The 21,967-nt window shown below is 51.1% G+C and overlaps 2 protein-coding genes across 7 annotated transcripts in view; one reads left to right on the top strand and one right to left on the bottom strand.

Annotated features, from left to right (window-relative positions):
- Positions 1-7,083: 7,083 nt before the first annotated feature.
- On the top strand, positions 7,084-13,115 carry LOC105416942 (uncharacterized). 4 transcript variants are annotated; one of them, XR_003889657.1, is made up of 3 exons: positions 7,084-8,200; positions 9,825-12,782; positions 12,858-13,115. XR_003889657.1 is itself a non-coding variant. In XM_029842206.1 (2 exons), the coding sequence occupies exon 1, from the start codon at positions 7,194-7,196 to the stop codon at positions 8,178-8,180; it is 987 nt and encodes a 328-aa protein (XP_029698066.1). In that variant the 5' UTR covers positions 7,084-7,193; the 3' UTR covers positions 8,181-8,200; positions 12,858-13,115. The 4 variants fall into 4 exon arrangements, 3 of the variants coding, with proteins under 3 accessions (XP_029698066.1, XP_011605785.2, XP_029698065.1); XM_029842206.1 differs by lacking the exon at positions 9,825-12,782; XM_011607483.2 differs by having other exon boundaries at positions 9,825-13,115.
- A 1,420-nt stretch (positions 13,116-14,535) lies between these two features.
- LOC101066654 (A disintegrin and metalloproteinase with thrombospondin motifs 20) overlaps positions 14,536-21,967 on the bottom strand; it is a 47,917-nt gene continuing 40,485 nt past the window's right edge. The window contains exons 29-40 of one of the 3 annotated variants that reach the window (XR_003889513.1): positions 21,316-21,483; positions 20,200-20,373; positions 19,488-19,658; positions 19,169-19,363; positions 18,883-19,012; positions 17,938-18,032; positions 17,772-17,866; positions 17,562-17,695; positions 16,847-16,938; positions 16,677-16,781; positions 16,235-16,426; positions 14,536-15,536 (exon numbers count right to left, since the gene is read on the bottom strand). Coding sequence is in view for 2 of the 3 variants with exons in the window: in XM_029841507.1 (XP_029697367.1) it covers positions 16,337-16,426; positions 16,677-16,781; positions 16,847-16,938; positions 17,562-17,695; positions 17,772-17,866; positions 17,938-18,032; positions 18,883-19,012; positions 19,169-19,363; positions 19,488-19,658; positions 20,200-20,373; positions 21,316-21,483 (1,449 nt within the window). In the remaining variant the exon portion in view is untranslated. Of the gene's footprint in view, positions 16,427-16,676; positions 16,782-16,846; positions 16,939-17,561; positions 17,696-17,771; positions 17,867-17,937; positions 18,033-18,882; positions 19,013-19,168; positions 19,364-19,487; positions 19,659-20,199; positions 20,374-21,315; positions 21,484-21,967 lie in introns of all 3 variants that reach the window. The other 2 variants (XM_029841507.1, XM_029841508.1) reach the window with 2 other exon arrangements.

The following is a 21,967-nucleotide window of genomic DNA, read 5'->3' as shown; positions in this document are numbered from 1 at the left end:
GTCGACTTTAGGGAACTTTTTCTGCACTTTTCTGTCATTCCCAATAAAATTCTGCTTTCCTTTATACCGTGAGAGCAGTTTGACAGGAATCAGATGAGGCTTTAGCTGCTGCTGTAACATGTTTGACACGGGCTTGCGAACGTCCACGAGCCAAATTTGATTCCGTTTTCAGCATCTTTGGCGCCGCGTTCAACACGAGCCGAAGAAAAATACTTTCCAGCCAGTCTGGGCCGATATTGAAAGCAGGGGGGAGAATTTGTCAAGGCTTTACGGAATATTATCAAAAACGGGGGATCCTGGAGCTGTAGGATGTCTCCAAGCCACAGATTAGCTTTAAACTCTGTAACCTACGCTGCCGCTAAACCGAGATCACAGCGGGATTTCTTCGATTTTCTGCGATTCATTAGTTTTGGCCATAGATGGGGGGTAAAGATTACACCCAGAACGCTGCGTTGAAGTCGTAGCACGGGGCCCAAAGCAAAGTCCGAAACAATCGGAGGAATTTGGAGGGGGAAGCTACGGCTACTTTAAAGTATTTCTGGCTGAGCGTTTGGCGTTATCGGCCTTATCGTTTGATTTCAGACGGCGTCGAGCAATCCTTCAGTGTTTCTGATGGGTTTGATTTCTCCATACTCCATTTATCTCTCCTTTTGGCAGGGGCGCAAAGGTAAAGCTGAGCATATCATCCCATCAGCAGAGGTTCCACGCCTCTGCCCTCCTGGCATGTACAACTTTACAGTAAGGCCTCGCTCTTATCGGAGGCAACGCCACATTCCTCCGCAGGGCTCACGGAATCACATGTTCAAACTCTCCTCCAGCCAGATTTACTGTTGGGCCCAGTCGGAATAATTTGTAGCTCCACTTTCATTCTCCTCCACTTTATCAGGCCCGATACAAGGCTGACGTGTGAGCTTACTTATATTTCTGCCCACTGAATCAATCACAACAGCAATTTTCCTCTTTTTGCCTCTTAACGACGGCATCATTCCTTTTATCACCATCGTTAGTGGAGGAGATTCCTTAACACAGTCAGACGTGAGCAGATAATGAGCCCAAGTGCACAGTCTATGAACGAACCCCCCCATCCCATATTTCTGCATCCCCACTGCTGGCAACACCAAACCAGGTGACGCGAGCCGTTTTAAAGATGAAAGTTCAGTGGAAAGGACGCAGATGACCTCTTCGTCCTGGGCGCCATGTGCTTCTCAGAAAAGACCTAATCTTCATGTTGAACTCTCCGGCCTACAAAGATAAGACCCGGTGTACAGATGCACCCGTCTACTTGGGATGGGTGATAAAAAAGATAAAATGGATTCCAACAGTATGTAAAAAAAACAGATTTCTTCTGGGAACACCAACCGTCCCAGACGGGCTTCATTCAGAGGAGATTTACGCTCACATTATGGTCAGAGACGATGAGACGTTCCTCTCCTAAAGCCGATCTTCAGTTTTTAATTACATACACTCAAATCTGTGCATATTTTTATTCTATAGGATGGAATTTTTGGGTGACTAATTGCACACCAACAAACTTCGTTGAACATTTGCCCAAAAATTCACTCGTTTGTGGATCTGAGGAGACGTTTCCGGCGTGGGGTGTGTCGGTGTGGAGGTTTTCTGATTGGTGGACCTCGGCGCCATTGTGAGCGTGTTTTTCACGTGAGCAGATTGGGCGTGAAATAAAGCAGCTGGTTCACATCCGCCCAGGCCACGTGTTAAAGAATCAGCGTCTTTGGAGCTCAGCCCTCCGTACCCGACGCACCGCTCATCGGGCAAATGGATGCGATGAAGAAAAGCGGGAATTTATACAGCACCTGACTCGGCGCCTTCAGATCAACCAATCACGTTTCAAAGCCCCGCCCACTTCACCCACCCTCACCAGTCGCTGCTGGTGTTGATTACACTGGCACAGACACCTGCTCTGCTGCGATTACCTCACCTGTGTCCTCCTCTCTGATGTGCTACACCTGCGTTTTACTGTTAATTGGTGCCTCTGTTGGCACCAGATTACTGAGCCACACCTGCTGGAGGGTTTTTGGTGGGACGTTTACGCGCTCTTCCAAATGCCCCGTCTCCTCAGAGGTCCAAAGTTTGGACCGTGACGTGGAAAATATCTGGCAGTTTTAACAAAAAAAGAAGGAAGTGCAGCTGACTCGCCCCTGGGAACGAGGATGAACCCGATAAGGTTCCATTTGTGAGAAAAAGGAAAAAAAAAAACCCTCATCCTCACATTAAAGACGGGAGCATCAAACACTCCAAAGCCGTGGGAGGAAGGCAATCTCTTTCCGAATTACTGGCTTCCTTTCAGCTTCTATCATTTACTGAGGAATGTCCCGTATGTAAATAGCTGTTTGTGTGGATTTGATCATTTTGGACCACACCCTGCTATCGCTTTAGACCGACCGTGTTGTCTGGATCTCCCAAATCCCCGCGAGCTTATCGCCAAACCAAAAACACAGCCGTTTTCATCGCTCTGTCAAAATCCTCTGACGGACGTGACCGGCAGCTTTATCTCTGGGCTGCCAGAAGCTTTTTGATCTCTTGATCTTTTTTCGAATTTGAACTCGCATCAAAGGTGCTAAGCCATTCCAAGAAGGCGGAAAATATGGCATCCTGTCTCCACGTGAGCCAATCAAAGACAGGAGGAAGCAGGAGACTGATCGATGGGCTGACATGGATGTAGCTCGCGGCGCTGCCAGATCTGGATTACAGTGAATCTTTTATGCTCGCGGTACTCCGGCTCTGTCAGAAGAACCAACCGTTCTCATCTGTTCCAGCTTTTCTGCCACTCAGCAGTTTTTTTTCCTTACAATTCTGATTTTCTTAACCTGGCTGATGCTCTAGTTTCTCAAAGTCTTGGTGTGACCAGTCGTGGGCTGAACTCTCCACTGGGACAGTCAACACGACCACAGGAGCTACGGCCCGTCGGTGAGCAGGTCAACCAGGTGTCAATCGGTCCGACGAGGCAGGGATGTCATCTGAACCGGGTCAGACTCAGCCATAAATAAGCCTGACCTGCTCCCATGTCCTCGACCCAATCAAAGTGTCTGCTTATGATGTTTTTGATGTGTTTTTTTTTTTCACCTCCAGCTGTGAAATGATTTATGACCTGGCACCGAGCGTATTTTGACACGTCTGTCGAGCAGCCTACTTTAAATTGTTCCACGAAATCACTTAAGCTGAAATACAAGCACTTAATCACAGGCTTCCTCATCCACCCTCCTCTTCCTCCATAACCTCCACCTCATTACAAGAAAAAGATTTAACAGTCTTGCAGCGTGACAGCTTTCGTCTGCGGGCAGACGAACACAGAAAGTTTAGATCTGAGGGGATAATGTTCCCTAAAGACCTAACGTTGTGGTGCAAATTGACAAATTTCTGACAATCAGGAGGGCAGACAACAAGTTCACGGTTGTTTTTCAGATCGGTGGAGGAAAGATCCAGTTCGTGATCAGGGGAATGGATTTCATTATAATGTCAGATTTCACAACACGTTTCACACAGACGAACTGAGGGAAAATCCCAGGAACGAACAGTGAAGCTTCATATTTGGATGATTAAGTGATTATTAGTCATCAGAATGAAGCGCAGACCACAGGATGACCTCAGGGGGGGCTACAAATCAGCTCATCCCACCTCACAGACCGTCCCCTTCGGCTGCTGGTCGGGCGACAACACACCAGATTATTTGAGTCAAACACACATTTGGGGAGATGTGGCTTGGTCAGACCGGCCATAATTAGGCAGACGTGTAAATAACGCGCCCCAGACGGCCGCAGAATGCTTCCCTGCGATGCGACCGGGTCGGCGGCGGCCAGAAGGATCCCGCAGAACAGATGTGTTTTTAGGGCGTCGTCACCGGGACGGTCGGCCTCTCTGCGGGGCCTCCTCGTGCACATCAAAGGTTCCCCGCGTCAGCTCGTATCTGGTCAGCCCCGAGTACAAAGACGGCCGGGCCCGAGCAAAACAAAGATGATATAAGTGGCTTCCTCCCCAATGGCGGCACCAGAGCAGTCGGCGATGATAAGACCCAGCCGGGAGCCCCCCCCCCCCCCCCCCCCCCCCCCCCCACACCAAACCCAGACAATTTAGAGACGTCTATAATACGAAAGGAAATACACACTGTGATCTCTTGAACCCTGTCAAAAGAACACGTCTGGTTTTTCTCTGTTTTGGGAAATAGGAGGAGAGATTTTAACTCGCAGGACCTGTGATGGATGTGGAAGCGTTCAAATACCCCTTAATCAGGAGCTGGAGACACGCGCTGAAGTTGCCTCCTGCTGACAGGGTGGACGCACCAAAAAGTACATTAGCAATCAGGACAAGTGGTTCGATGAGGCTTGAAAAGGCCGCTCTGATGGGCTGTAACACACACCCTGTATTTAAAATGAATAAACATTCAAATATCTTGCGGGTGCAGTAAGATCTTCCAATATTTAAGGTTCTACATGGCCCCTGGTGGCGGGCAGCAGTAAAGGTATAATAAATACACACCTTTCCCCTGAAATACACACTTCTTTACATGTTTGTTGGTTAACTTGTTTTATTACTGGCTGTGTTGTTGGTAACAATAGATTTCCGAGACCTTGACTTCCCCCCACTTCCCCACTCACATCTCTGTCCTTGCTTATTAAACCGATTTTAAATACTGACCCCCCCCCCCACACACACACACACACACACACACACACACACTCACACACACACACCACAGGGGGTATCCAGAGCCTCGGACACGTCTGGCAATAGTGTGACTCAAGACTTCACAGCCAGGCTGTTATTCCTCCATCTGGGCCCCAGAATTAAGCCTAAATGGGGCAGATGGGTTCCCTGCCCGAGAGCTTCAGGGACTCGGAGACGGGGGACAATTAACCAAAGCCCCCTCGATTGAGACTCAACACTGTAGCCAATAATGAAGGCTCATCACACAATGAAGTCAAAGAAGATCAGAGCTTTGAGGAGACGTGAGGCACACAGAACAGAACTGGGCTTCCACCAGCACGTTTCCTCCTTCCCACCTCTTAAATAAAGTAAGAAAACACAGCATGAGGTGTGTTTGCAACAATTTGCCAGTGAAACACCTCCTGACGTGAGGCTCGGCCTCACATTCTCAGCGAGATCAACAGTTTATTACCTGTAACAGCATCTGTTCAGAGTTGAAAACCTTCTCATCACGACAGACGGAGATTCACAGAACCACGTCTTCAATTATTAAACTGGAGTTCCTCATCAGGATCTCTTTATTTCTGCTGAACTCGTCACGGGGTCACGGGGAGGGTACACGATGGGCCGAGGTAGGGTCCACCCCTTGCTCAAAGGTAACTTGGCAGTGCTTTGAAGGTGTTCTTGTTGGAGTCCAGGGTTGTGTCTGGTTTTTCCTGCAGGGGGCGTGGAGGAGCTCAATTGGCGGCAGCTGGCAGGTGCACCTGTGGGCAATTAACACCTGGCCACCTACTTAAGGAAGGAGCCTGCCTATCAAGGCCACAGTGTTATGGTGCTTCATGGAGTGTTGCGTGGTTGGTCTGTCTTCCTGTGGCTTTCCTGCACATTTAAGGCCTTTATGCTGTCTGTTGGACCTGAGAAGTGCCGAACCTGTTTCCTGAGTGCTCTGCAGTCCAGGGGAACTGCTTCTGTCTTCTTTGAGTGTTCCCCTGTCAATAAAACTCATTTGGACATTTTACCACTGTGTTCTGGCCTGCTCTCGGGTCCTGTTAAAACCCAAACCGTACCAGTTCTGGCACTTACACCTTCCATGTTTTTTCTCCTCTGGGGCTTAAAAAACTGAGCCACCGCTGCCCTTCTGCTGCGCTGTGAGATGATTAAGATGGTGACTTTAATGGTGGACATCAGAGAAATGGTTCCATTTGTCCATCACCAAGGCAGCAGAAAGGCGTCACTTCCCACCACAGCCGCTTCTTTTTATCTCTGACGCTCAGCCAGTGGAGGAAATGCAGCAGTCAGAGCTTCCAGGACAAGATGCTTTGATTAAAACCTCCAGCTTATAAGCTTAAAAGGTAAACAGGACGCAGATCCGATGAAGTGGCGCCGCCAGTGTCCCCAAACAATAATGGCGAGATGCATCTGTGCAGGCGTCGTTATTCAGACACCTTCTGTGTGTTTGTCTTGTTTGGGCAGCAGGTTCGGTCCTGGAATTAAAGGGTTTATGATATAGATCTGGTTCCTGTCTGCTTTCTCAGAAGTTAAAAATAGACATCGACCTCAAACATCCTGTGCAGCAAACAGGAATCCGACAATGCATTAAAAGTACTCTTTGACTCACTCGGTGATCGCTGTTTTTCCCTTCTTCCAGACATGCAGATAACGGGAACCAGGTCAAACATCTCTGAACAAACACTCAGTTCCTCTGTGGACTCGTCTTTCTCTGCACCTGCCAGATGAAGGACTGAAACCTCTGGATAGGGAATGTCTTGCTGGGTGCGACGGTGAAGACGTGTGTGTGACCGCGCACGAGAGCTGGCAGAGAAAACGGCCGGAGATATAATCTTTACAACACTTGTAACAAGGAATCCATTGCACTCGGCTCCTGGAACCCCCACCCGCCCCTCCGCCCACAAAAATAGTTGACGTTTGCCTTCGATCTCGAGCCTCAGGGGTTAGAAAACACGCAAGAGCGAAAAATAAAAGAAACAGGTGTTCCTCTTGTTCCGTCTTTTGAAGACGGGGAGGTACAGAAAGACTGCGAGTCGCGGGCCAATTGGGCGAAATTATAGTTGAGGGTTAAAGTAAACGGCGGGGAGCGCCTGAACGCAACGATGCTGCGTGTGGATGCTAGCCCAGCGAATAATTGGCGATATTATCAGAGGCTTTCTGCCGTCTGTGGAGGTTTAAAAGGCTGATTCTTGTGAAACAAAGACCAAAACGATCACGAGTGGTTCTCACAAACCACCTGACCCCATCAGGAGTTCTTTAGAAACGTGTTTTACTAGCTCAGAGGGCAGAGGTGTCGCCACCGCCAGCCCTTTCTGGGAGGATTGCGACACTGGCCACACTTCTGTTTATTACGTGAACGGAAAGTGTTTACTTGGTTCTCGTCTTTGAGGGAGAACTGAGAGGAGACCAAGTAATGTCATTTCCTTCCTCCCCGGCGAAGCTTATAAGATGTGTGCACTTCTGCCTCTCACATGTGCCAACCGAGTCCCCAGTGACTGTCAGCTGGACATTACTGGTGCATCATGGCCTGTTTTGCGCCTCTCCTCGTTGTCCTGACCGGACTGGCGGATCTCCTGGCGGTAAACGGCTGTGACTTCTACCGCGGCGTGGGACAGGATCTGACGCTGCCTTTCATTTTTGACAGACTGGATCTGTCCCATGTGTTGAGGTGGACTCACAACACGACCATCTTGTTCTACAGGCAGCGGGGATACGTCTCCATCGGCAACGCCACAGATGTGTCTCTGGCTGGATCTCTGTTGCTGAAGGACCTGCAGTTGTCCAGCTCGGGGGACTACCGAGTAATTGTTCTGCATCCCAATAACACGCAGGCGGCGGCGGCATGGTCGCGACGCGTCTGTGTGTTGGACAGTGTCCCCAAGCCTGATCTGTCCTACCTCTGTGACTTCTCGGCATCGTCTGTCACTTTAAATTGCCATGTAGCCAAAGCTCGGGGTGTGGAGTTCTCCTGGGTCGTCGATGGGAAGTTCTCAACCGCAAAGACGCAGACGCTGAGCGTCTCGCTGGCGAAGGTGAAGGTCGGGATGAGCTTCGTGTGCAGCGTGGCTAACATCGTCAGCAGGGAGAGCAGCGGCACCGTTCGGCCCCTCTGTCAGAGGTCGCCGCCGACACCTTCGGGCCCGTACTGTTTCAGCCTGAAAACGGTGCAAGCGGTGTTTGCAGGAGGAGTGGGTCTGCTTGTGCTGTTGCTCAGCATCATCGTGATCCTGTGCTGCCGTCGGCAACGCCGGGGACCCCGGGGACCCCGGGGAGAGGGGAACGGAGGGGAGATCAGGATGCGGGACCTTCGCAAGGCGCAGGAAGAGAACTACGAGGTCATGCTTTCGCCCAAGGAGCCTCAACTCCAGAACTCGGAGCACTGCTACCTGACCGTCCCTCAGCCTGAGGATCCCACTCCAAACAGGCTGCCGCCGTGTCCCGGAGAGGGACAGCGGGCTTCGCCGGTGCCGAAGCCGAGGACCAAGAGCCCCCGGACGGCAAATGTCTGAACTAGGAGGCCGCGATGCGGGTGGGTGGTGAAACCTGTCTCTACTGTAAATATTAGCAAATGAGGTTTCTTCAGTCACGAATGGACGTTGCGACCTCGGCGTTTTGATTTAATAAACAGGTGCCGTTTGAGATAAACGAGTCATTAACAGTGATCCTTTATCTGGTGTGTCTGGAAAAACAAGTGTTAAGCAGCTTTTGTTCCAGCTTCTTTCTTGTCAGCATTCTTGCTCCTATAAAAATTTGCTTGCTCGCAAGAAGTTATTAAGGGGGGCGGAAAAATCAATGGAGGAGCGGATTAGCCAAGGCAAATATCTATTATCTCCGATGGGCAAGTGGTAATCCGCACATGAAAGTGTTTGCTGCCTGCTCTAATGCCGTGTGACAGCCACATAATGGACTCCCCCTGAGCGCCAGCGCCCAAAACTTACAAGCCAATGTCATCCTTTGTCAGCTCCTGCTCTCTGAACATGGCTGAAATTTCAACCCGTCTGACGGGGATTTGACGCTGGAGCTGGCATCTGCGGCCGGAACTGTGCCAGGGCTTCTTTCTTGAGAAGCACTTGACCTCGGCTGGCGGTGGCGCGCGACGTCGGTCGATCTCCCGCCCCAGGATGCGTCGCCAACAGATAAAAGACCCATAAACGGGGTTTAAATCATGTCAGGTGATCAAAGTGTGCCCGTCACCCAAGGAAGGACAGAAAAGCTAAAATAAAACTTCAGCTCCGTTTTTATGGGGGGGTGCTCAAACTATTATGTCTCCTGAAACTCTCAAACCTCTGAACTCTGCAGATGTGCATAAACTAACGGCTGATATCGCGATTCTGGGCTGAAATAAACGTTTTCTCATGGCTTCTCCCCATCTGTTTTACTGCCACATCCATCATCCCTGACCAATGTAACACTCCGGCCTTCATCTTCCTGACATGAAACGCTTCACTCGCATCAGTCTTTCTCATTTTTAATATCTGGACGGACAGGCTTGTGTTTCGGGTGACGTGGATTACAAACAGATTCTCCTGGAGGCTTTTCCTGACCTTCACCATATGGTTCCTGTCCCAAAAGCAAAGAAAAGCTAAAGTTTCCTGCAGTAAATGTAAAGTAAAGACTGTTGCAGAATAATGATGCTCTTGGAGGAACTCACTGTCACACGTGTGCCTTTACCCAGATGTGCCATGCAAGCGCCACTATGCCGGGACTCCAAGATGTCTTAATGCTATGAAACTCAGAGAGGAAGAGGCGTTCTTGGCCCAAAATACACTCCCTGCGGATAAATTCTGCTGTCCTGGAATAAGGAATGGTCGGCTGGACCCTGTTTTCAGTCATTTGTGCTGCAGTTCCTCTTGTTTTCTAGCAGCTTGTGTGCAGATCTCAGGTCGAGGCTCTAATTTTAGCTCGGTTCAGGGATTTTGTCTGTCCTCAGCGGCCTTGGCCACTTTCATTTCCCTTTTTTTTAAATGTTGTAACGGCGGCTTCTCTCCACCATTAAATCACTAAAGATCTCAGAAACGACTTGATTGGTCTAAAAACACATGCGCCGATTTAAAGGGACGATGCTGTTTCACCAAAAAAGCGCTAATGGCGCGACGCTAAAGGCTTTTTAAAGGTTTTGCTCCTCTTATCCGCCTGCCTGGTTTCATTTCCAGTCTGATTGGAGTCGCAGGGGTCGACTGATCCACCACAGAGGGCCCGAGCGCGTGGCGTCTGTTTGTTATCCCTCACCGAGCGCATCTCCCCGCTCGTCTCCATCTTTGGCTCGGCCGCCACTTCCAAGTGAAGCAGGCATTCAGTGGGATGAGCCTGAACAAACATTCCAGGAGAATCAGCCGCGTTCGACGAAAGAAAGCTGGTAAAACTCCGTTCGTGCCGTCGAGCAGGCCTATCATTTCAGCCCAAACACAGCTCTGTAATAAAACAACTTCTATCAGCCAAATTACCCGTCCGTGCTCCACCAGATAGAAATCAGATGGGGAGGGGGGGAAAAAAAACCACCTTCTGGTCTAATAAGCATCCTGCTCACGGAAGCAGCGTTCAGGCTGAGATCAAAAATGTTCCCACTCAAAACTAAAAAACACCAATGAGAAGATGGTGAAAACATGCTGGTGATGGACGCCGCGCCGTCTCGCTCTGACACGCGGGGCCGAAGCGTTTAAGATGATGGCCGCAGATAGCTCGTTTTGAAGCCTTTGTCTCGGTCTAGGGGGTCTATCTCCCCCGGGAGAAACGGATCCTTGAGCCTCATTGTGCGCGGGGATTCATGCGGGGATGACGGCGTGTCGGCGAGGGGCCGCGCAACAATGGCGCAAGATGAGAGAGGTGTAAAGCTGTGAAGGAGGGCGAGCGGCGCCGCTCTTTGCTTTGACTGAGCCGTGCCTATCTGGCCGCAGATCGCCGGCGGCCTCCCTGTGTGGCCTCGCGTTTGTCTCCGAGAGGGCCTCCGCTTGGTTCCTGAAGTGGCCTCGCGCTGGGAAATTGCCTTGAAATAGCCAGAAAGATAAGAATTTGAGGGGCGCTGTGTGTTTTGAAGGGTGTTTATCGCTACCATGGAGACGAGGGGTTAAAAGGAGTACGATGACGGCGGCGATGAATCGCCTCAAAAGTGTTTTTCTTGTCCTCCGCTCCACAAACGAGGAGGAGCAAACTTTTCACGCCGTCCTGGCCAATTAATTAGACTCAAATCTCGTCCTCCTGGTAACTGACAGACACCGACGTGCACTTTGCGCCAGTAAATGTGTCGCAAGCAGCTGGGTAGCGTTCGGCGCCGATCTGCAGACCATATGGAGCGTTAAAACGGGGTAAGAAATTGAAAGGAAGAAAAAAAAATCCCGCTGCCATCATGGCATGTGAAGCACATGCACGCCAAACAGGCAAGGCCGGGGAAGGTGAACGGGCGCGAGGATTTCGCTAGCTGCCGCTTTGAAAGGAACGCGGCGAAGGTTTAGCGCAGATGGCGACGGCGAGCTCCAGCGTCAGCAGAAATAAACCACCATCAGATGGAGGCCGACGTGAGAGGGAGGAATGCGCGTTCGCTGGGTTGGAGGTTTTGGTTCTGAGCGGCCTGATGTGTGTTTGTTCCTTTGAAACGATCCTGCGCTGGGATGCACACGATTATCGATTTGGTCGGTGATGAGAAGAAATCAAAGATCTAAAATGACTAATCTGCTCCAGATACGGTGGCTAGCTAATATGGAAAGGACGCGCATGCTGTGGATGGTGCATTAGCATTAGCTTTCAGGAGCTTGAGATGGAGCTTTTCTGTGGTGCTAGGGTTGGAACTGCAAGCGGCCCAGACCGTGCTCAGCAGGTGGACAGTAGGGCGGAGCGTTGGGGTTTTGATGGGCCTTCATGGCAGCAGGGTCGGATGTGAGCCCGTCACAGCCAGATGGTGATGAAGCGTGTGCAACGAGTTAGAGTCAGCTCCTGTTTTGTCCTGTCCAATCTCCACATCTCTGAGGTAATGAGACAACGGGACCTATTATTTAGTCAAGCTTCTAAAAAAAATAAAAAAGCTTCTAGTGATGGATGTGAGTTAACCCTGTCACATGGAAGGTTATGGATCCGGACATAAATAACTTCCAAACGGCCTCTTACCAAGATTATCCTGATACACTTTTGCTCTCTTTTCAACCTCTGGAAACCTGGAAATTCACCTCTGTTAATCAGTTATGTTTCTATCTGTTAAAAATGGTTAATGGCGCCCCCCTTAGGCCGTATGTAGAATAACATGGTACTAGAACACGTCGCCTCTTTCAGTAATGCTAATCTTAAACGAGCCACTTCCTTTTGCTGGAAATCTGGAAAACTCATAGGTAATCATAACGGGTTTCCAAAGACCACATGAGCCGCGTCACATGTTTTTGCAGTAGTGAGTAAAACCTCTGCAGAAAGAGTGTCAAGCTGTTAAAAATAATTGGCCCTCCTATAACCGCCGCCACCTCCACTGCCCGTTATCCCTGCTAGCTCTGCGTGCAAAGCGCCGCCACAGCTCACCAGAAGACCGTCGTCTGGCCTTCTTGGGCCCGGCTCTGCTGACACGGAGCCGCGTTTTCCAGCCTCAAATTTTACAGCGGGGGAAAGTATTTTTTGGAAAACACGGCCCCCTCTCGTAGTGTTTCCTCAACATCTGTGAGAGCTACAGCTTTCTCCCATAATCCCAGGACCGCTTTGACCCCACCGATGTGCACCTCGTATACAGATCTTGTCGTTTTTGCTTGGAGAGCCAAGAACCGGGATCACACGTGCACCAGTCAACACACCCCAGGCTTCGGCTCCACCCCCCCACCAGCTGGATCGTGCATGTCTCCAACGCCATGAGGAGGTGGACATCACCTCGCTGCACCAAACATCACGCGCAGCTGTTACCAAATGGACACCCTGGACGTGTAACGCGATCCCAACACATGACCTCATCCAGTCCCAGCCAGTTAAAGTCAGAGCTGACACGCTTCCCGTCAACGGCGCCGCCACTCAGGCCGACAGCTACGACCGCCTCCGCCTCACACTAATGATAGGCCAGTTGGCAGGCGAGGCAACGGCGCAGTCGCGTCTTCCTGGGGTGTGAATCAGATACGGCCCGTCCAAAGATGATGGTTAAACTGGTCAAGGTCAGCCGCTCCACTATGGTTTGGCTGGGAGGGAGTGGGAGATGTGTGATCCTTTTCTGTTTTTCCCCACTGCAGCAAAGTTCACTGGGAAATGTGTTTGGAGAAGAACCAAACATGGAGGCCCGGTGGTCCAGCTCCCAGTCTGAGTGGTCCAAACTGAGCAGGGTGGCAGAAAAACAAGCGTCAGTGAAATGAAAACGTCAAAGGGGAAAGGAAATAATTATAAATGCGGCTTTTAAAGAAGGACATGGTTACAAATGCATCAAAGTTAATGGCGTGGCACATCCAAAAAAGCAGCTAAATGTGTGTTTTAATAAAAAGCTTTGGTCCAAATTCTACGTAAACCCAAGGACTGCTGATTTTATTGTGTTTTACTGCCATCTCGTGGTTGCCAGTGGTAACGCACGCTTTAACGACAATCATCACCTACGACAACTTCAAGGATGCATTTAAGCTTTAACAAAACTATACAAATTTAAAGCACCAACCAAATGTACGACCTACCCAGGTTAACTCGGTCCTATTCAGTCTAGTTAGTACTTCCCAATATGGGTAACTATTCAAATATTTACATCTCTATCACATTAGAGCGTGATAGACAATCCCAAACACAGATATTCACCTGTATCTACTCTTTTCTTATTGGTAAAACAATTTTCTTGAATTGAAGTGGTCTTAAATGCGGGTCTAACGTTGTAACAGTTGTCTTGAACCAACAGAAGGCGCTGTGGTCACATTTGATCCAATCCTAAATACATCCTGCATTAATTTTAGGATGTTTTGAAGGCGGTAAATCAGTTTCCTATTTTAAGGCCTCTTAGAAAAATGAAGGACAATGCTCTGCAGAACTCCTGGTACCAGATAACGCGCTGTGCTGAACTACAATCTCCTGGATTTCCTCTAAAGGGAAAATTCCACCTTGTTTTAAAGACTTATCTGTGTTGTTTAGAGCAGATGCAGCTGCAAATCGCTCTGGAATGTTCTGCTTCCTCAGCCCGAACATCAATCATCAACGTCTTTTATGAGGATTTCTGTGTCCCGGTCATTAAAAGATGTCAGCTTCACACTCCCAGCATGACGCTTTTTGTCTGGAGTCGGAAAGTTTGAGAGGAAAGCAGCGTTTTGGAGAGCTTCGGGATTCCAGGTCCTCAGATTAGGTTTTCGGAAACAAGGCGGCTTCTTGGCGCCGCATCAAAGCAGCCGTCCGGGGTCAAACGTATCTGTTTCCAGTTAATGTACAAAGGTATCTCTGTGCAACGAGCCCTGCAGAACAGCCTCGCACCATGATCAGCTTCCCTGCATTACATGGACTTTTATACATGACATAACTCCTGGAAAACATTTTACTGCAGCGAATGACGGGTCACTGACAGCCTCTCCAAGACAAACGTGCACGTTCTCCACTGCTGGCCTCCATGAACATGCACTCTGTTGACCTGCTGCCTTATTTTTTTAAAGCATTTTACTTAAATCTGTAAAAAGACCATGTGGGACGGTCGACCGCCGTCTCATCAGTGTGCTAACGTGCGTTTAGCTTCAATTTAGCTGCTTTTTGGTGCAGTTAAACACACATCCGTCACGTCTTGGACGAGGAATTTCAACTTAAAATTATTATTTTTTGTATAACATTATACAGGTAGCGTCAAAACATCAGCCATGCTAGCAGTTCTGAGGCTAGCATGGCTGCAGCTAGCACGAGGACACACTATTTATGTGCATATTGTGTGTATTTAAAGAAAAATGGAGACGCTCCACGTTGTGAGTCAGCCGAGAAGCACTTTTTATTATTATTCTTTATTTTACAGTGTTAGTAAAAGTAACAGGACATCCAGTAATGATTAATTATAGCACCAGAATCATTCCTATCTTTTTGTACAGGCTGCAAACGCACCGCGAACATCTTTGGCTAAAGCACAACAAACACAAACGCGCTGTTCCCTCCGTTCACTGTCAATGCCCGTTCAATATTTAGCACGCGGTTAGCAATTCAAGTATGAATATTAAAAAATACGCATGTACCATAAGTTACACATCTGTTATTACAAAAAAAGAGGATTATATCTCTACAAAACTGATGGCACATAGTGCATCAAGTATTATTTCACTTTCTGATACAGACCTCATAGAACAATCGACCCTCACGTCACTGAATGTGGGCCAAAGGTTTTCTAGCTGCTCACTGACTTACTTTTTATTTTTCAGCCGCTCTTGTAATCAAAAGAATCCCACGTCATCGAAAAGGGGAAGGAAAAACAATTCTGCATCTATTTTTATTAACTTTGGTTAAGCTTTGCCGCCCGGCACGTTGCCGTGGCGACGTCAAAAAAAGCAGGTCTAAGTCCTAGCCAGGAGCAGGATTCCACAGGTGTTTCTAATACATGAGGCGCCATTATTAGGAGGAGTAGAGCAGATTCTGCTGATCTTCTCATCATCAGAGGTAATTCCAGTAGTTGGAGAGCACCGTTCCAAAGATCCCCGTTTAAGGTTAGTTGTTACAATACAACAGGACAAACAGCCCTCAAACACTGAACGTGTCTACAATCTTACAGAATAAATATGGTCCAACATAAATATATTACACGTATGTCAGTAGGGCGCGGATGTCTGAGAGGTAGGGGGTTGCAGGTACCTACAGCAGGTCTGACGGAGGGTTTTTGGGAGGGAGCTCACTCCCGAAATCGGACGGCGGCTGAAGCCATTAAACGGGTTCGCGTTCCTTACCGGCTGTTTTGTCCCCATGTGACGATCGCGTGTCTGTCGACGGAGGTGAAAGTGGTTTAGTTAGAAGACTGCGAAAGGTCGGAGTTCCCCTGGAGCCAAGCCTGGTCAGTTGTTGGCCAACTCTAGGATGGATTTAGGAAGCTAAGCTAAGCCAAGCTAGGCAACCAGCAGCTAATAAGCTGAGTTTAGCATAGCTACACCATTTATGAGAATTACATACCCCCCCAATAGAAGCTGTTTTGACACTTTTAGCATTAAGTTACACTTGTTACGCACTGGAAAATGCAGGCGAAGCCCAACAGTCGCTAAATGTTCCTGTTTACAGAATCCACGCTAGGCTATTGTAACCTGTGGCAGCTAGCTTTTGAAGCTAAAGTGTGAAAAAGACATCCATGAACACACCATCAGGCTAACATTACAGTTTGTTGGCTGCAGAAATTGTTCTGCAGGACTTTTACAGCCGCTATTTCACCGTTAAAGGTTCCGCCTCCACGACCGTCGAGCGTGTCTGTACGTGTGGATATAATCAAACGGATCATTTTTGGATACTTTGAGAAGTGCAGTGGCGATCTTTGAGATCTCCCTTTGTGTGATGGTGAGCAGACGTGTGTCAGCACGGGATGAAGGACGAAGCAGGAAATTCTGAGGGTTCTTCTGCAGTGTGGGTGGAGGACCTGCGAGCGGTCCTGTAGCGCACGTCGGCGCAACCTTTAGCTGCCATGTGGGATTACCGGGCGTTTCTACGGTGACGGACTTTAAAGGCTCCTCAGAGCTCAGGTGACTGGAGTCCAGCGCCTCAGGGGTGGGTCAGGGGTTCCTTCTGGGCCTGGTCCTCAGTGGACCTGCAGGAGGAGCCCGTTGTGAGCCTGGGGAATGCACTTCCCACAGAAACCGCCACAGCGTCCGTAGATTCTTGTTCCGTCCTACAGGCGAAGACAAACGAGAGGGGACAGAGTGGGAAAAGGGCAGCTTTATTGCCCGGAGAATGGAAACTAGAAATGTCAGCGGAGATTCCTCCTCAATGAATCAGGCAGAAGCACAACACGGCCATTCAGATGGTCCGATTCACCACCACCACCACCACCCCCCCCCCCCCCCCCCCCCCCCGGGGAGAAAAAAAGAGAAAAATCCCATTTTTCCGAGTCATAAAACGCTCATCCCGCTCATCGTTACCTCGGATCTGTGGACTTTGATGGAAACGTAGTTGCCCTGAGACGTCCACTTGGTGGATTCGGCCACTTTGAGACCGGTGCCGACCAGGTTGATGCTGAACTGTCCCTGGCAGGAGACACCGGACGTGAGCGTCCATTCGTCCATTCATTCAACATGTGCGTCTCACCGACCTGTGGACATTTGGCCGCGCTGTAACAGTCTCCTGCTGTGGCGAAGGGGACGGGACGGCCCAGGAGGGTCTGGGAAAACTGCAGATCCGTGACTGGAAAAGACACACGATGAGAGTCGGGATGAGACTGGAGACAGCTGCGGTCTATAAATAAACACGGCCAGAGCGGAGAACGCACTTTATATATTTACATTTCACGCGGGGTTTAAAGCTGTCCTGCGAACGCTTCCTGTGGCCGGGCTGGTCGCTTAGCAACCAAAGCAAAACAATCGATATCTTATCTTATACCGGCGGTAAATAAAGCATTCGATCACATCTGTCTCCATGGGCGATGGGGACGTGTGCTCGGAGGATGAAAGGGAGCCTCCATCTACTTCCTGTCAGCTGTCGCACACGCTAATCACACGCTAATCACACGCACACGCTAATCACACGCACACGCTAATCACACGCACACGCTAATCACACGCACACGGGACACGATGGGGGTGATGCAGAGGAGGAAGAGCTCGGCAGTTCATGAAATTAAAGCGCTTCCACAGAACCCCCCCCCCCCCGCCCCAAAAAAGAAAAAAGATCAAAGCTGCAACTGGGAGATCAAAGACCTTTTCCCCACATGTGGCTGTCTTTCACTTTTCAAAATAACGCTCTTGTTTCAACATAAAAACCGGTTCCGACTGGTCATCGCGATCCCGGCTGGGACCGGATCTACGCACCCGTTATCCTCAGAGAGTCCAGGTCCAGCCGAACCTTGTGGAAGAGGGTGTATCCCGCCGCCGCGTAGTCGTTCCTGCAGCTGCAATCCTGCCTCCTGCTGCCGTTGTACGGACACTCGAAAGGGTTCAGCAGCCTGGAAAAGAAGCGCCGACATTCCTTCCGTTAGCGCCCTGGCGGCAGCGGGCCCCGGGCCCCCTCCACACACACACCTGTGCCCGTACACCTCCGAGTAGTTGTCCATCTGACCGCTGCGCAGGGTCACGTACTCCTTGGGGAAGTCGGTGTTCATGTCGGCGCAGTAGACCTGAGCAGGAGCACAGAGCAGGTGAGAGGGCGGGAGGACGCCAGGCGGCGCCTGCCAGGAGCCCCACCTACCTGCAGGATTCGGGAATTGACCCTGAGGTAGAACTCCCCGTCCAGCTTCACCCCCCGCCTCACCTGGACCTCCCGACAGGAGGCGAACAGTGGACCTGGGAGGTCAAAGGTCAGGAAGGTTTGACGCGATCAGCAGAAAAAAAACACACTTGTGTGTAAAATGAAACGGTTCCGGCAGGTTCAAAGGCCTCGTAATCCCCCCCCCCCCCCCCCTCGGTCATTCACACATGTGAGGATCAAATGTGTCAGTTCGCCAAGAGAACATTCATTTATCAAAATAACGCCGCTTTCAATTTGCTTTTGGCACCGGAAGCCAAGTAATGAGCCCGAGATTTCAACCCCCGAGTGCCAGAATTCTGGATCTGCCGTTCAGACGTGAGCCAGGATCCAAATCTGCACCCCAGGAACGGCAGAAACTGGGAATAAAGACCAGCAAAAGCCTCAGCGGATGAGCCGCTCCGGCGGGACGGCTCTGCGTCTCATCACGTTGAGGGTTCCATTATTTGGATTCCCTCTCCTGCTCGCTGGCGTCGCCCTGATTAGCTGATTAGCATTAATACTTGACCGCGGGACTGGCCGTCGTCCGAGCATATCGCTTTAATTCCGGCGTTGCCTGACTTGGCAGAAGCCAAACTCAGGAATGAACAGCCCAGTGCGCAAGTACTGAAACATCAGAAATGTGGGGGAGAAAAACCTACAAACGTTGGCCCGCTGCCGGGTTTTACAGCGAAGGACACAATGGAGGCGGCGGAGGCTCCGGCACACACCCCTGAGGCGCTCCGCTGAGCCTCCGGAGGCTCCACGTGGACGCGGCTGTTCTGCCTAACGCGGGAAAAAAGTGTCGCTTGTGCAAACACACTCAGACGGGCGCCGGCGGCGCGCTGCGGCCCCGTTTGTTAGCGCGGCGGCGCTCTGGTAAAGGGCGCCGCCCACGGCGTCACTCACATTCTGCCGCCTGACAGGACACCTGAGACCCGGGCCTCTCGGACGGGCGGCACTCTTTGGACGGCAGGTCCTTGGAGGTCACGCACTCCACTCGGCGCTCCATCACTCCGGCCCCACAGGTCTGCGAGCACTGTCTCACACACACACACACACACACACACACACACACACACACACACACACACACACACACACACACACACACACACACACACAGATCCAACTGGGATCAGCAGGAACATCAACAGGAAGATCTCTAACCGCCTGACCGGTTCCTCTGTCTCACCTTGCTCCACGGGCCGACCTTCCAGTAGGTCCCGTGCGGGCATTCCCTGAGGAGGCAGGGCCGGGTGCCAGGGGGGTGTTGCCCGGGGCAACGGGTGCTGGCCGAGGGGGAGTAGGGATGCAGAGCCTGGGAGGAGGGTGTCACAGAGCAGGAGACCCTGCGCTGCTGGTAGCCTGTGCCGCAGCTGGTGGAGCACTGAATCACACACACACACACACACACACACACACACACACACACACACACACACACACACACACACACATATATTAGAGAAGGAAGCCCAATTATCCGTCCTCGTGTCTCCGGTCGTCCCTACCTCCGACCACTCCCCCGTGATCCACACGTGCTGACAGGGTGGACCTGTGCAGGCGTGGCGTGTGTGAGGCCGGGAGGACGGCTCGCAGTAGCCCGCCTGGACCGGGCTCGACCCCGGGCCCACGCAGCCCACCTCCCTGCTCCTCGTGCCCTCCCCGCACGTCGCGTTGCACTACGAAACCAAGGTCGCACAGTTAAACGGCGCTCCGGCGGGAAGGAGGGGAGGGAGTGTTGGAGACGCTTTTAGGAATGTGCTGAGTGCAAAACCACTTTCCCAGGAACGCTCCAATAAAACCCCGAAAGATCCTTCAGATGATCGGCGGCGTTTTATGGAGACATTTATGAGACACGATATGAAACAGAATCTTAAAATCCAGGCTTTGTTTTTGCTGCGTCCCTCTTTTGAGCGACTTAAAAGGAAGACGAGCCGGGGGGGGGGGGAATCAAAACAAGCCCGGGACAGATCAGCGATATCCGGCAGGACAAAAGAGGGGACGGCCGTCAGTAGTCCGGGCCTGGAAGTGATTTCCCGCTCGATGGTTATCAACAAAGGCGCTCGTGAGTGACGCAGGAGAGCGAGGGCGTCTGCAGGTCGCCTCTTTAACGGCGCCGAGAACAAAAGAAGCAGCGCCAATAAAACCCGCAACAAGGTGGCCCAACATCTGCCCATCCGTGTCGTGCTGCCAGACCCGGAGCGAAGCCCCCGTACTTACTTCCTCCCAGTCGCCAGCCACCCAAGTGTAAAGGGCGCACTCCGCTCTCCGGCACGGCCGAGCCTCGGCGGGGCGCCGGCGAGCGTCGCACGCATCCTCTCTGACCCGTCCGGAGCCTTTCAGTCTGCAGTAGACGTCTCGGTTCTGAACCCCGACGCCGCAGGACGCAGAGCACTGGGGAAACACACAGAGCACGGAAGGGATAAATAACGGCGCCTTCCTCGGGAGCGCCCAGCATCTTCTGGTTATTCCTAATGGCTGGAATAATCGGCCATTCCCTGTTCCCATCTCGGGATCTACGTATATGTAATGATGGAGGGGGGCACACCTCAACCCCCCCGTCCTCACCAACACTCCGGTTGAGGATTTCATGGTTCCTGGTGGTATGTGGAGGAAGATGATTGCTTCCAGACACCAATGAGGAAGGAGGGGGGGGGGGGGGGTGACATCATAAAAACGGTGAGGAAGCCTTGCGGAGGGAAGCCTGTCGGGGGCTTCATGGAGCTTTTGGGATTAAGTGGTTGTGGAAGAGACGTGTGGTGTTTTCGAATGAATGAAATGGCGCTCAGCCGTGCAAATGTGTTCGAAGGATGTTATCTCAAGCCCCGAATAACAGCGCAGAGCTTTAGCGGGCTTTAAGGTCGGCGCTCCCCTCCAGAACCAGAGACACGGGCGGAGCCCAGGGGACAACTGGATTAGCATTCATCAAAACGCTAACGCTAAACGCTGCATCTGCCCCGGGGCAGCAGGTAAACGGGTAGCATGATGTCAGAAGAGCAGATGTTTCCCATCATTGAGCCACTTTAGAATCAGCTCCGAGATGACTGGAGGGGGGGGGTGGGTTCCACGACTCTTCACATTTACCTGTTTTCATCAACCAGGCTCATTTTTATCCACGACTTTTTTTATCGCTCCGCATAAAGCGGCTCAGGTAACAGTTATCGGAGCTCTACGGAGCGCTACGTAGGCCGCACTCGAGGGAACGCCGCGTTATTCTTAGGCAGGAATAAACCCAGTGGTGATTGGACAGGTGCTCTGTGTGTACACGTCCCACATTCGCAGCCCCCGGGAGGCGTTTGTGTGTGTTCCCAGCTGCTCAGCGGAGACGGTACGTACCTCCCTCCACCTGTTGGCCTTCCAACTGGGGCATCCGCGCGCACGACAGGCCTTCTCTGTTCTCGGCCTGGGAAGATGGCTGCAGCGCTCCTCTTCTATTTTGGTTTGGTTCTGGTAAACGCAGGCGACCTCCCGCTGCTTGGTCCCACGACCGCAAGTCACCGAGCACTGGGGGGGGGGAGAAAAGTAGGTCATATTATCCTCCCCCTTCGAAATGTTGGAGCAACTCTACAGAAAACGTCCGTTTAGATGTATGTAAACACTGAAGATGAATAAGTTCTGCACTGAATCAATTCGTTTGCAGACATCAAGGACGCTAATAGCGCCAACACACACAAGCAAACGCCACTTATCTCCGTTTATCATGCACACATGGGGAAATATAAACACGCTGAAAGCCCAGCGACCGATAGCGAGCCTTAAACCTCAACTCCAGGTACGCCAGAGAGCCTCCTTGTTACATTTGACGGCCAAGTGGACGCAACGCAAACAAAGCCAACCAAGCAACTTCAAACTGTTCTGTCAACACTCCCACGCGGCTGGAATGCACGCAGCTCTTTAACCTGTAAACAGAGGCATCGCTTTCAGAAAGGCTGCAAACGTCTGAGGCTGAGCGACGCACTCTGCTCCTCAGCCGTCTGCATGAAGACGG

This window comes from Takifugu rubripes, chromosome 9 (genome assembly GCF_901000725.2).
Source record: "Takifugu rubripes chromosome 9, fTakRub1.2, whole genome shotgun sequence".
Taxonomy (NCBI): Eukaryota; Metazoa; Chordata; class Actinopteri; order Tetraodontiformes; family Tetraodontidae; genus Takifugu; species Takifugu rubripes.
Note: the sequence above shows the minus strand (reverse complement) of the source record. Positions and strands in the feature narration are given on the sequence as shown.